Source organism: Belonocnema kinseyi, chromosome 1 (genome assembly GCF_010883055.1).
Source record: "Belonocnema kinseyi isolate 2016_QV_RU_SX_M_011 chromosome 1, B_treatae_v1, whole genome shotgun sequence".
Lineage (NCBI taxonomy): Eukaryota > Metazoa > Arthropoda > Insecta > Hymenoptera > Cynipidae > Belonocnema > Belonocnema kinseyi.
In genome coordinates, this window is record NC_046657.1 from 79,177,896 (window position 1) to 79,193,275 (window position 15,380).

Here is a 15,380-nt window from a genome sequence, read left to right on the forward strand (position 1 = left end):
AAAATTCTTTTTTTTATTCATGTCAACTTTTTTAATTAGGAACTTCATGAAAACTTCAGCAAAATTTATCATTTTTTGATCAATTTTGTGATTTTTTGAAACAAATTTAATAAACAAATACATTAGTGGGGCACCTGTCGACGGAAAAATTCTGTTTTATTACGAGGTCAGACTTTTAATTTAGATTTTCATAATAAATTCGGCAATATTCATGATGACTTGATAAATTTAATGATTTTTAAAAACAAATTTAACAAACAAATGCATTATTCGTGGTCATATGTCGATTAACAAAATTTTTTTTCGCTATAGTAATTTAAAAAGTTGCCATCGAAAAAAACGACTAATTTTTCTGTAGACAAATGCCTGATTAATGCTTTTTTTTATTAAATTTGTGTAAAGAAATCATAAAATTTATCAACTTATTATGAATTTTGCTGAAATTCTAATAAAGTTCCCAACCTAATTTATAAAAATGTACATAAAAAAGAAAACGAATTTTTCTCTCAAAAAATGCCTGATTACTGCATTTGTTCATTAAATTTGTTTATAATATAAAGAATTACAATCTTAAGAAAAATTTTCTGTTATATATAATTTCCATTCAAATATAAAATTTCCATTCCAAAGAAGTCACTATCACCAAATTACTGTTGTCGATTTTTTGACGATGTGCTCACGGAACGGGCGGATTTTTTGAATTCATTTTCTTTACAACAAAAAAGTTCCATTTTTAGTTGAAAATTGATTTTTTTCTTGCAGAAAATTAATCTTCTTGGTCAAAGATTCGAAGTTTTCGTTAACAGGGTGTCTAGTGACCTTGAAAACCTGGAACTCTCCTTGATTTTTTTTTTAAACCTTGAAAACCTGGAAATGTCCTTGATTTTTTCTCGAAAAACGTGAATTTCAATTATTCCTTTCTTTTTTTTTTTTCTTTCAAAACAGTAATTTTATCTAAATGCGAAGAGGAATTTAAATCTTATAGCTTATTATGCTTATTATGAAAGAAACATCTCGTTTAGAAAAATCTTTCTTCTGAAAATTTTTTTATTCGTCAAGATATAATTTATCTTTTGTTTATTACAGAATAAATCAAGATATTTCAAGGCACTTTTTGTCCAGGTGTTCAACTTGTAAATTATAAAAATTATTAGTTTAAAATTTTTATGTTAATTCAGTTTCAGAATTAGAAAAAGGGGTACAGTACACCAGATTTCAAAAATTTCCAAAATTTAAAACTATTTCAAGAGGTTTTAAAACATTTTAGACAATTTCAAAATATTTCGAATAATTTATTGACTTAAACGAATACAAAATATTATCCAAAAAAAGATTCAAGAAAGATTTTATAAACATTTCAAAATATTTCACAAATATTTGAAGGATTTCAAACATTCTAAAAAGCCGTTTACACTACATTAAAAAGTTTTCACAAAAATTCCCCGAAGATTTTGAACATCTAACAAAGATTTTAAAACTTACAAAAGAGTTTCAATATTTAAAAAAGTGATTTGAAACCACATTTCTAAGATTTCACAACATTTCAAAGATTCTAGACAATTTCAAAATTTTTTAGAAGATATCAAAAGATTTCACTAAGATTTGTAATAATTTAAATAATTCCAACGAATCCACAAAGATTTCGAAAATTGCACAAAGATTTTAAAACTTCCAAAAGATTTTAAAGATTTCAAAAGATTTCAAAGATTCCTTTAGAAATTCATAAAGATTTTAAAATACCAGATTTTAATGATTTCAAACCATTTCAAAGATTTTAAACGATTTAATAATGTTTGACAAGATTTCAAATGATTACCAAAGATTTCTCGAATATTTTGATAAATTCTTAAGGATTTCGATACATTTCAAGAATTTCCAAGATTCCAGCAAGGGAATCTGGTGGTGTCAAAAAATATGAGAAGATTTGAAAAGATTTCAATAATTTCAAACGAACAAGATTTCACGAACAAAGATTAAAGAAACATTTCAAAAATATGTCACAGATTTTATAAAGATTAAAAAAAATTTCACAAAGTTTTCGTAGATTTCAAAGCTTTCAAGGACTTAAAAGATTTCAACAAGGGTACAGTACACCAAATTTCAAAGATTTAAAAACGTTTCAAATATTTCAGTGATTTCAAACGAAGGTTTAACAATTTCTTTACAGAATTCATAAGGATTTCAAAAGAATTTCAAAACACTTCAAAGATTTTAAGCGATTTCAAAAGGTTTCAATACATTTAAGAAGATTTCAAAAGTCTTTAATGATTTTAAACAAACAGAAAAGATTACGCAAATAAAGATTAAAGAAAGAGTTCACAAAAATTTCAAGCTTTCACTAAGGTTTGTAATACTTCACGAAGATTTCATGAAAATTTCCATGATTACAATGATTAAAAAATATTCCTAAAGATTTCACAAAGACGACTCATGTTCGCAAAAAATTAAGAATTAGTTTATTTACGATACGGCTTTCTTTAGAAATTTTTGGTCAATAAAAAATGAAATGGCTCATTTTTACATGCATGACAAACGTTTATTTCATTATTTGATGTAAACAAGGAGATCTGGAAAATTTTGATTTCTTAACCTGGAGAAGACCTTGAATTTTGTTCCTAAGAATCGCTAAACACCCTGGTTTAAAAATCATTTATTAGTTTAAAAATTCAATTATTTTGTTTAAATTGAAACTGTGTGGTTAAAAATTTAACGATTTTGTTGAAAATTGAGTTATCATGTTGAGGATTGAAATGTTTGTTTAAAAAAAAAAAAATAAACGAAACTAAAATGTTGATTTTAGACGAGCCTCGTTCGCGGTGCAGATCATGGGATGACGTGGGACCGATTCCAATGGACACGGTCAGCCAACATAGCAGACATCAGCGTCTGCCAATGGAACCAATCGGTTCGAATACGTCGACGAGGTCGGCGAGAAGTGAAGATTCCTGGTGCTCAGCATCCGATCATGATCTCTCGTCCGACGAGGAGAGTGAAAAGAGTAGTGTCAGTATTAAGAGCAACTGCCAGTTGAGGAACACCATTCACAAAGCGCGAACGCTTTGCGACAAGTGGAGGTCCCAGAACATTCGAATCAGCAATTCCGAGTCCCTAGAGTCCTGCAACCAGGGAAGACTCTCAAGATGGTTCAGCATTCGAAGAGGATCGACCCATCAGTACGATGTCGACACTTCGGACACTGTTTCGCTGACAAGTCCCGTCAAATCTCCCCAGATGCCCCAACTTTCCGAGGTATTTTATTCACTCTTCAGTTTTGCATTTCCGCCAGCCCTGCTCTGCATCTCGCCATATTTCAGACTTTAACTTGAACCCGCAACTGTCCTAAGTTGATTAGTTCCTAATATCACCAGGGCGGCGCTAGTTGTCCCATCACTCTAGAGTTCTTAAATTCCCGAGAATTTAAATTCAGGTTATATGACCGAGAATATGACAGAATTTAGGAGAATTTAAAAGAATTTAAGAGAATTGAAGAATTTAGGATTTTTAACAATTTTTTTATTGTTCAGGCTATATCAGCGGTTGAATATAAATTATTTTCTAGCTCAGACATATCCAAGAATTACAGTGTTTTATATAAAAATTTAAAATTTTCAAATACATTGAATTATTTAAAAAAAAAAGAAGTTTTCTCTACTTTAAAAGATAACTCTTTAACAAAATACTGAAATTTTCAATAAAATAATGGAGTTTTTAACATAAGAGTTGAATATTCAATCTAACCAGGTAAATAACCAACGATAAAGTGTCATTGTTTATATTTTAGTAAAAAAAAAGAATGTAATTTATACAACAAAAGAAAAGAATTTTAAAACCAAAAAGACGAATTTCCAACTCAAAAAAAAAAGAAGTTCATCTTAATTATTGAACCTTCAGACCAGAAGACAAATTTTCTTTACAAAATTTCAATTTTCAAACAAAAAATATGACTGTTCAACAAAAAATTAATTTTACACGAAACTCATGCATTTTAACGCAAAAAAATGAAATTTCAAACTAGAAAATCATTTTTTTACAAACAAAAAAACGCGAATTTTTAACTAAAAAATATCAATCTTAAAAAATGGAAAAGTTCCATTTTCTGTTAAAAAGTGAATTCTAAACAACAACAAAAAGAAGTATTTTCCACTAAACAGTTAAATTTTCAATCAGAGATAAGCCTAACAATAAAAGAAATTTCACAGTGCAGTTTAACTTTGACCCAATTAGTTGAATTCTCAATTAAAAAATATTATTTTATAACAAGATAATTAAACTGTTAACCAACGAGCTAACATTTCAACTTAAAATATAAATCTTTAGCAAAAATAGCGATTTCTTAAAAAAGCGATTCAACCAAATGTTTTAAACAAATTATTTGATTTATCAAGAAAAAAAGAACGATTTTAAACCATAAAAGTTGCATTTGCACACAAAAAATGAAATTTCTACTATAAGTGATGAAGTTTTAAATCAAAAAGATAAATTTTCAACAAAAAAAATAGTTTAATTTTCGATTGAAAAAGATTTTAGTCGAGTTTTTACGATCAAACTATGGATTTTTTAACAAGCAATAATTTTCTCAAAAGAAAGTTGTATTTTCAATCCAAAAAGACGAATTTTTAACCAAAAAGTATGACTTTTTAACAAAATTGTTGAATTCTTTAGAAAATAGTTTCATTTTATCAAAAAATATGAAATTTATCTTAAAGCAGAAGAATTTTTATTACAAAAAAAGTTAATTTTCATAGAAAAAAAATTCCAGTTAACTCAATAACATCAAAAATTGAATTTTTTTAACAAAAAAAAAAAAGTTTCTACGAAAAAAATTAAACTTTGAATCCAAAAAGAGGAATTTTTCAGCCAAAAAGGATGAATTTTTAATAAAACAGTTAAATTCTCTAACAAATAGTTGCATTTTTATCCAAAAAAGATCAATTTTGTACTAAAACAGATAAATTTGTAATAAAAAACCAATTTTCTTTTATAAATGGAACTTTCATCCAGAAAATATTTCAGTTCATTTTTCAACTCCAAAATACACATTTTAAACAAAAGGAAATTTTCTACGAAATAGTAAAGTTTTCATTAAAATAGTATAATAGCTTGATTTCTAACCAAGCAGTAGCATTTTTATATAGATAAAAAAGATTTAATTTCTGCTAAAGCAGGTGAACTTTCAAATAAAAAAGACAAACTTTCAGAAACAGAGTTGAATTTTCAACCGAAAAGTTAACGAAAAAATGCAATTTTTATTAAAATAAATTCTGAGATTCTCATAAATTCTCAGAGAAATTATTTCTCGGTTATATTCTCGGTAATATTCTCATTCTCGTTACTGCTCTCAAAGTAATATAACCGGCTCAGAAGTCTACATCACTCCCTGTTTTTGCATAGAAAGCAATGGGACTATATCACTTTTTTTATTTTTTAGTAAACAAGATGTTATTTCCATGCAAAAAATTCTTGAAATTTAAACATTGTTACTCATTTAACATTTCAAAATACTTTTCCAATAATTTTTTATGAATACTAAAGACAAAATATGATTTATAAAGATGACAAAATAATCCTGGCAAAGCGGAATATATTTAATAATCAGTGAAAAATATTTTTAAAAATTTCTATAATTGCTCTCTTTTATCATTATATCCTTTTAAGTCTTTAAAACAAAGATGTTAAAACATTAATTATTTTTACATCTTGGACGTTTTATAAAATTATAATTTATATTTGTTCTTCTGAAAAATAGTTTTTTTTTCAGCAATTTTAATTATTGAATAAACTATTTTTAATGTTCTTAACATATTTTTATGTTATATGTTCATGGATAAAAATATATTTCAATTTCAATTAAATTTTTCTCATTATATTCAATAGTGTAAGTACTCGCTAAACCCTCAAATATTAAGTTTGAACGTGTATACTATTTAAACTTTTTTCACAAAATTATTTATATATTTTATTGATATAAATATTATGTACTGCGTTTTCAGATATAAAAAGGATTATATTTAGCTTTTTATTCAAATTCAAATCTAATATTCCACTTTACCAAGTTTATTGGGTGACGTTTTAATTCATGTTTTCCATTAGAATTTATATACATCGTTTGGAAAATTATTTCGAAATATAAAATGAGTAACATTCTTTTCATTTCAATTTTTTTTACGTAAATAACATTTTGTTTACTAAAAAAGAAAAAAAAAGTGGTCTGCTCCCATTGCTTACAATGCAAAAACAGGGAGTGATGGGACAACTAGCGCCGCACGGGAGATATTGGGAACTAACCAACTTAGGACATTAAGGGATCGCCATTTTGTTTTCAGATGCACAGGGCTGATTTCCTATGACCTCTCCCGAAATGTCACTTAAAATCGCTGAGAATTTATGAGAATCTCAGAATTTATTTTAATTAATAGAAAATTGCATTTTTTCGTTAACTTTTCGGTTGAATATTCAACACTTTTTTTTTGTTGTTGTTGAAAGTTTGTCTTTTTTATTTTAAAGTTTACCTGCTTTAGCAGAAATTAAATTTTTTTCGATAAAAATGCAACTGTTTGGTTCAAAATTAAGCTATTATACTATTTTCTTGAAAACTTAACTATTTCGTAGAAAATGTAATTTTTGTTTAAAATCTATATTTGGGTGTTGAAAAATGAACTGAAATCTTTTCTGGATGAAAGTTCCACTTATAAAAAAATTGTTTTTTTTTTTTAACACAAATTCATCTGTTTTAGTACAAAATTGATCTTTCTTGGACAAAAATGCAACTATTTGACAGAGAATTTAACAATTTTGTTAAAACTTCATCCTTTTGGTGGAAAAAATTCGTCTTTTTGGATTGAGAAATCAATTTTTTTCGTAGAAACTTATTTTTTTGGAACGAAAAATCAGAAGATTAATTTTCTACCAAAAAAGATGAATTTTCAACCTCACCTTTGAAATTTCAACCTCACCTTTGAATTTTCAACTAAAAAGAAAAATCTTCAAGCAAAAATTGAAGTTAAATTTTCGGTTAAAAAAAATTATTTATCAGCCAAGATAAAAAAGAATTTTCAACAAAATCGTTACATTTTTAACCGAAGTGATCAATTTTTCAACTAGCATTATCAAAAACGGTTAAATTTTAAACAAAATACATGCATTTTCAGTTTAAAACAGTTAATTTTTAACAAGAAAAAAAAATAATTTTTCACAAAATAGTCATATTTGTAATCAAAGTGATGAGTTTTTATTAAAACTGATAAAAATTTATACCAAAAAATTAATCTTTTACAAAGTAGTTCAACTTTCAACCAAGGAGGTGAATTTTCAATCAAAACGGATCTTAATTTTAAAGAAAAGAAAAAAAGAAATAGTTGAATTTAATCAAAAAAATAAGAATTTTCAACTAAAAAGGATTTTTCACTCAAGATAGAAAAGAAATTGCCATCAAAATACAAATTCATCTGTTTTAGCACAAAAATGATCTTTTTTTGGATAAAAGTGCAACTATTGAGCAGAGAATTGAACTATTTTGTTAAAAACTCATCCTTTTTGGTTGAAAAAATTCGTCTTGGATTGATAATTAAATTTTTTTTCGTAGAAACTTATTTTTTTGTTACAAAAATTCAATGTTTGATGTTACTGAGTTAAGTGGAATCTTTTTTGGATGGAACCTAAACTTTTTTTGTAATAAAAAATTCTTCTGCTTTAAGATAAATTTCATATTTTTTGATAAAATGCAACTATTTTCTAAAGAATTCAACAATTTTGTTAAAAACTCGTCTTTTTGGATTGAAAATTGAATTTTTTTGTAGAAAATTATTTCTTGTTAAAAAATTCATAGTTTTTGAAATTGAAAATCCGACTAAAATCTTTTTTCAACAGAAAATTCTACTTTTTTTGGAAAATTTATTTATTTTTATTTAAAACTTCATGTTTTATAGAAAAAAAAAATCATTTTTTTGTATGAAAATGCAACTTTTTGGTTAAAAATCGTTCTTCTTTGCTTAATAATTCAACTAATTTGTTTAAAACATTTGGTTGAATCGCTTTTTTAAGAAATCACTTTTTTTGTTAAAGATTTATATTTTAAGCTGAAAAGTTATATCGTTGGTTAAAAGTTTAATTATCATGTTATAAATTAATCTTTTTTAAGTGACAATGCATGTCAATGCATGACAATTTTGTTTTGCGTAAAAATGCAAAAGTTTCGTGGAAAAATTAGTTTTTTTTGGTGAAACGTCATATTTTTTGTTTAAAAATTGCATTTTAGTTTAAAGGTTCAATAATTTAGGTAAACTTTAATTTATTTTTTGAGTGAAAAATCTTTATTTGTTGGAAATTCGTCTTTTTGGTTTTCAAACTCTTTTATTTTCTTGTAAAAATTTCATTCGTTTTTTATTAAATTACAAACTACGACACTTTTTTTATTGAAAATTTGTCTTTTTAGGTTGAATATTCAACTAGTATGTTAAAAATTCAATTACTTTGTTGAAAATTCCAGTAATTTGTTAAAGAATTATCTTTTAAAGTAGAAAAAAGGTTTTTTTTTGTTTGAAATAAATTAATACATTTGAAAATTTTAAAGTATATGAAACTGCTGATATAACCTGAACAATAAAAATATTGTTAAAAATCATAAATTCTTAAATTCTCCTAAATCCTGTCATATTCTCGGTTATATAACCTGAACTTAAATTGTCGGGAATTTAAGAACTTATCGCTCGTTAGGAGGCGTTATCGAACTTACATAAGTGCCCGTGAAATTCGAGCTCAAATTGAAAAAAGTAAATTTTTTTAAAGAAACTGGTAAAAAAACGAAATAGACAAAGCCGAGAAGTATTATTGAAATGGGAAAAGAAAGGTTTGTTCAAAATTATACCATTTTAAGCAATTTTAAATTCTAATTCCAGCTAAGAATTTAAATTTTTTCGATAATATCCCATTTCAACATAGAATTTGAATTCATTCTTTAAAAGAATTCCCTGTTCCAGCTTGGAATTTATTTAAATTAAAAAATTCCTTGTTTCAAGACAAATTATCATTCTTTTGGAATAATACCAGTTTCAACTCAGAATTAGAATTCTGTAGAAAAATTTCCTGTTCCAATTCAGAATTTTGTTCCTGTTCGAAAATTTCCAGTACATGCTCGGAATTTTATGAAATTTGACAATTCCTGGGTCCAAGTGAGAATGATTATTATTCTTGATAAATTCCAGTTTCCAACTATAAATTTTTGTAAAAAATTGAAAATTCCCTGTTCAAATTTAAATTAAAATTATTTTAATTTTTAATAATCCTTAAAATACGTCGAAATTTTATTTCCAAATCTTGAAACATTTACATGCTTTTTTACATTTTTTCTAATTTTTTTTTTTAAGGAAGTTTGTTTTTAAATCTTCCACATTGATTTTTGAAAATTTGTTAAATCGTTATAAATCTTTTTAATTATGCTCTTAAAATTAGATTATTGAAATAAAAAATCATTTTCAGTTTTCCTAGAAAATGTTTTTTTTTATTCTATTGAAGCCTGTCAAAATTCTTAGAAAGTTTGTTAAATTTGTTCTAAATCTGCCAAAATCTATTATTTGTGGCTATTTGCACCGAAATTTTGGTACGAATAGTCGGATTTTGTCTGTACATATAGACACTTTGTTTAAATTATTTAAAAACCTTTTCGAATTTTAAATTTATTTTGAATGTTTCCAAATATTCTAAATATCGAAAAATTCAACAATTTGACTTATAAATTAAATTTGGTTAAATAGAACAATAAAAATAGTACCGTTCAAAGTTCAGTGTTTTTTGTTTTTCTTTAGTGTTAAAAGTTTAATTTATAATTACTAATTTTAAATGAACAGTCAGATATTTATAAATATTAAGTAACTGTTCTTTTTCATAATTGAAAAATTTCAAATTATATGATTTAAAAATGGAATAATTTAGAGTGAAATTATATTTGAAATTGAATCAAAACCTTTAATTATAATATCAAGTTGAAGTTAATTAAAAATAGATTATAAATTTTTAATAAGGCGTTTACATTTTTTAACTAATAAGATTTTTCAATTGAAACAGTTTAATTATTATTCACTCTTTAAATCTTAAAGTACAATTTTAATGTGAAAAACATAAATTAATTAAGATTCACAATTGAATAACTAAAAACGTCTTTTTTAAATATTCAATTTTAAAAGCTTCTAATTTTTAGTTGTTGAAGTCTTTCAAACTGCAGTCTAAGATTCCTTGACCGGGAATTTTACGAAATTTTCAGAAGAAAAATTCGCCCAAGTTTGATTTCAACAGTTTTGTAAATAATTAAAGTATAAAAAACTGAACAATAATTGATTTTGACAAAACGATTCTAAATCGGTTCAAAATTTGGAAATTTCCAGATTGTAACGGTTTGAATTCGAAAGTCTTAATACGAATTGAGATTAATATGATGTCATTTATTCCGATAATTTTATTGTTAAATAACAATTTTAATGATTCATAAATCAAATATTTTTAATTCAAAGTCTTAGATCTTCCTTTATATTATTTTTTACATTAAATTGAATAAATAAATTTATTAATATATTATTTTTATTTGTTTTCTTAGCCATTAAAAATTGCACTGTTCATTTAAGACGAGTAAATTGAAGACAAATATATGTAAAGTAACCAATTAGAAACTGAATTGTTTTACATAGAAAGCTTTGAATCTGTAGAATTTAACGTTAACGTTACAATTTGAATCGTTCTGCTTAAAAAATGTTTAACTTTTAAGTGAAATTGTTAAATTTGGTACGTATAAATAGCAATTGAACACTTATTATTTGTAAACAAAATTTTGAGTAATTTCCAGAGATATTTCATAGTTTTGAAAATATTTAAAATTGATTAAAAACTTGAAATGTCTTCAAGTAATTGAAAAGAAGTGTGTTAATTTTTTTTTTTAGAACTTCCAAATACATTTTAAAATTAACCGAATTTTTCCTAGAACTTTTGGAAAATCATGCAAATTAAAAAAAAATCCTTAAAATCTTCCAGGTTCTGTTTTGATCATCTTGGAAATCTCTTAAAATCTTTTTAAATTTTCTGTTACAATAATTTTTCAGAATGAAAAATCATTTTCAATTTTCCTAGGAATCTTCAGCAAATGTTTTTCTTCTTTTTAAGCCTTTCACAATTGTTAAAAAGTTTCTTAAGTTTTTGGTTGAAATCTGCAAAAATCTGCATTTTTTTTTTAATTTGGCTGTGGGTATTTGCACCAAAATTTCATTTTCGAAATCATTTCCAGTTTTAAATTTAATTTTAATATTTTTAAAACTTCTAAATATCTCTTAAGATTAAGAGATTTTTTTCTACAAATAATAAGTGTTCCTATTGTTATTTATAAATTTAAATTTTAAGATTTTTTTTTTTAATTTACAGGATTTTCTCAAAGTTGTAGAAAAAATTAAATTCATTTAAAAATATATTTAAACGTTTCGAGAAAAATTCAAGAATGATTTTAAATTTGGAAAAATGTAAAACCACTTCTAGATTTCTCAATGTTTTGAAATAAATTTTTTAAATTCTTGAAGGATGCTTAAACTATTTTAAATGAAAATAATTTAACTTCTAATTTAAAAAATGGTTAATTTAAACAAATTTATTTTTAATTTTTCAATTTTTCTAGCTTAAACTTACTTAAAATAATATAATTTTGAAAATTTTTAAAGTTCATTGCTTGACTCTTTAATTTAGAGTATTGAAAATGTTAACCTGGATTTATATTTTTGGAATTTAATCTGAATCTTTGAACTCTATAATTGATCAAAGTTCTAAGTTATAAAGTGTTAGTACCTTCCATTTCATACGTGTAAATTTAATTTGTTGTTTATTGCTTTAAATGAAAAAATTTTTAGAATAGAGTCCGATTTTTTTAAATTTCATTGACCGTGAAAAATGTTTGCGAACCGTGAAATGACCGGGAATTTTTTTATTCGACGAAAACGGCCACTCTGAAATACTTTACTTGGCTCACTTTGAGTTCGAATTGCGCGGCCGTTTATGTAAGTTCGGTGGCGCCTCCTAACGAGCGGTATACCCTCGCATTATGAAGAATAATAATTCAAGGAGGTTGATTGATTTGCAGTTGGAAGAAGAAGCGGGCACGGTAGGACAATTTCAGGTTATTCAGCGAAGACAGGTGCCTCCCTCTTTGCCTCCAGTGCCACCAAATTTAACGACACAGCAATTAAAGCGAAGACACATCGTCGATGCGATCGTTCGTTCAGAAAATAGTTATGTCTCCACTTTGCAGAGGCTTGTGCTTGTAAGTTTTCTTTTCTTTTCTTATTTCTTCTTTTTTTTTTCAATATCAGACCGTAAAATTACATAAAGAGCATACTGGGTATTATAGACCCAAGGGTATGCAAACGTGTGCTGTGCCGAAGGTATTGGATAGTTTTTTTTACAAGAAAATCAATTAATGATGTTTAATCTATCTAGCTGAAGGAGAGAAAGGTGTCATAACAGTTTTTGAAATTTAAAGTAGTTAAAAAAATCCTTTTTGGAAAAAAATTAAAAAATGACTTCTTTCACTCTAAAATTCATAACTTTTTAAGTTTTTGATATTTTTACTTAAAATTTCACTTGAGTACTTCGGAGATACGGCGCTTCCAAAATAAAATTAGTTTTATAGTGTTGTTAAAAAAAAAGGTATTTATTCTAAAAAATAAAAGCTTTAATTCAATGAAAAATGAAACACCGTATTTTGCGTGAATAAACGATTTTATTGATCTTAAACCGCGTATAAAAATTATAAAAATCAAAATTATGTGAAAATGACATAGAAAAATAAGTTTTCATGTCATTTGTTAATCTGGTGCCATATGTTCCATTTTCTTGAATTTGCTACGTTTTGTTAAAGCGCAAATAAGTGGCTGTGTCTGTTACACTCAACATTCCCTTTAAGGGTTAAACGCGATAATATTTTACAAATAATTCCGTGTTTCAGTATATTGTTCAGAATTCGTCAGATAATAAGAATCAATGATAAATCTTGAGGTTTAATAATTTTAAACCACTCTTATGGGTCCCCAAAGAAAACCCCATAAGTGAGAAATTTCAATTTTGCGTAATACTGCGGTTTATTGACACTTTTTAAAAGTTAAAAAAAAGATTAATTGTTTATTTAAGAATACCCAGTCGTTTTTCAGCTAATATTCAGTTGTTTAAACAATTTTAATGTGTTTAATTTTTTTTCAGTTAACTCGCAAAATTAACATATTTTCTAGACTTTGAGTTAATTAATCAGTGATAAAAATAAAATAATTTGTTTAAATAGTTTTAAAATGATTTAAATAATGCTTATATATTTCTAGATAAAATATATACTTGAAGAAATTAATATTATTTGAATAAATATAAAATTATTTCCAGAATTTGATGTTAAAAATTAAACTGTTTCCATTGCAAAGTCTTAATAATTAAACAAATGTAAACGCTTTATTGAAAGTTTATAAACTATTTAAATTTTTTAAAATCATATATCCATAATTAAAGGCTTTTATTAAATTTCAAGTATTTCAATCTAAAAAATTCAATTTTTAAATTATTTGATTAAAAATTGTTTAACTAAGAAAAAGAACAATTACTTAATATGTAGAAATATCTGACTGTTTATTTAAAATCAGTAATTAAAAAATAAATATTCAGAGCTAAACAAAAAAACTGTACTTGGAACACTACAATTTTAATTGCTCTTAAAAAAATAATAATTTGTAAAAAAAAATCGTTGAATTTTGATGTATAAATTGAACACCTAGAAAAAAATATATTAAGTTAAAGAGATATTCAGAAGTTAAAAAAAAAATCCAAATTAATTTCCTTGGCGAATTGAAAATGATTTTTTATCTTGAAAAATTAATTTTAAGAAAATATTTTTCAAGATTTAGAAATAATTACAAAATGATCCAAAACTAATGTGGACGATTTTTTGAAAATTTTTTTACTTTGACAGAATAAAAAAAAAATTTAGGACAAATTTAACAAAAATTTGAATAACTTAAAAAGTTGTTTGGAAGTTCTGAAAATTATTTTTAAATAATTTTAAAAAGTGTACAACCTTTAAAATTTCTTTATGTAAATTTTTGAAACATTTTAAGGATTTTAAACCATTTAAAATAAACATAATTTTAATTTAAGAAGTGTTTAGTTTATTTTTAAAAAATGTAATGGTTTAATTTTTTATGTTTCTAGCTTAAAATTACTCAGATTGATATAATTTTTTTTTAAATTTATTGATTGATTCTTATATTTAGAGCATTACAAATGATAACCAGTATTTCTATTTTTGAAACTAAATCTGGATTTTTTAACTCTATATTTCATAAAAGTTAAACCAAAACATTGTTTGGCAATTTAACTGCATTTAATTTGGAACTGATTCGTCGAAAAAGATTCGTTTTCTATCAGATTAAAAAAGAATTTTTTAACAAATAATAGAATAGATAAATTTTACGTTCAAAAAATTATTTTGCAGCCAATAAAATGAATTTTCAAAAAAAAATTAAATTTTCATCCAAAAAGTTGAACTTCCTATGCGAAGAAGACTAAATTTCTCTAAAAAGACTTTCGAAAACAAATTTTCGACTAAAAGAGATACATTTTAAACTAACATTAGAATACATTAATTTTCGACCAGAAAAAAAACAAACTAATTTTCACCAAAATACACACATTTTTAACCAAATAGTTAAATCTTCAACCAAATAAAATAAATTTTTACCAAAATAGATTAATTTTCAACATGAATTTCCAACAAAAAAATTTTATTTCCTTTTAAAAAGACGAATTTTTAACGGAATAGTGGACACTGAAGACAATATTTTCTCACAATTGTCTCTTAATGCCACTATTTCTTTACATTTTCATGAAAAATATTTTTGAACTTATTCGCTAATTGGCTAAAATAATATTTCCGTTTTCTAAACGAACCACAGCATGCCGGAATGGCTAAAAAATGATTTGAAACAAGATACGAAAACTTGGAACCAAATAGTTTTTTTTTCAACCGAAAAGATCAATTTTCTAAAAGAAAAGACGAATTTTCATCAAAATATTAACATTTTTAACCAAATAAATAAAATTTCAATCAAAAAGATTACTTTTCTACCAGAAAAACAACGAATTTTTACCAAAATACCCAAATTATTAACAAAATAGTTAAATCTTCAGCCAAATAAAATTAATTTTCAATTGAATTCTCATCTAGAAGTATTTTTAAAAAGAAATTTTCAACAACAAGAAAAAGAATAATTAAATTTTTCGTTCAAAAAATTAATTTTCAATTAATCAAAATTAATTTTTAACTAAGAAGATTAATTGTCTTTTAAAAAAGACGAATTTTCAACAAAGGACACACA

General features: G+C 24.7%; 1 protein-coding gene across 2 annotated transcripts in view; it reads left to right on the top strand.

Annotated features, from left to right (window-relative positions):
- The window catches only part of LOC117171618 (rho guanine nucleotide exchange factor 10-like), a 107,160-nt gene that overhangs the window by 66,947 nt on the left and 24,833 nt on the right, over positions 1-15,380 (top strand). For both annotated transcript variants that reach the window (XM_033359095.1, XM_033359105.1), the window contains 2 exons: positions 2,801-3,249; positions 12,107-12,286. In XM_033359095.1, the coding sequence (XP_033214986.1) occupies positions 2,801-3,249; positions 12,107-12,286 (629 nt within the window). The remainder of the gene's footprint in view (positions 1-2,800; positions 3,250-12,106; positions 12,287-15,380) is intronic.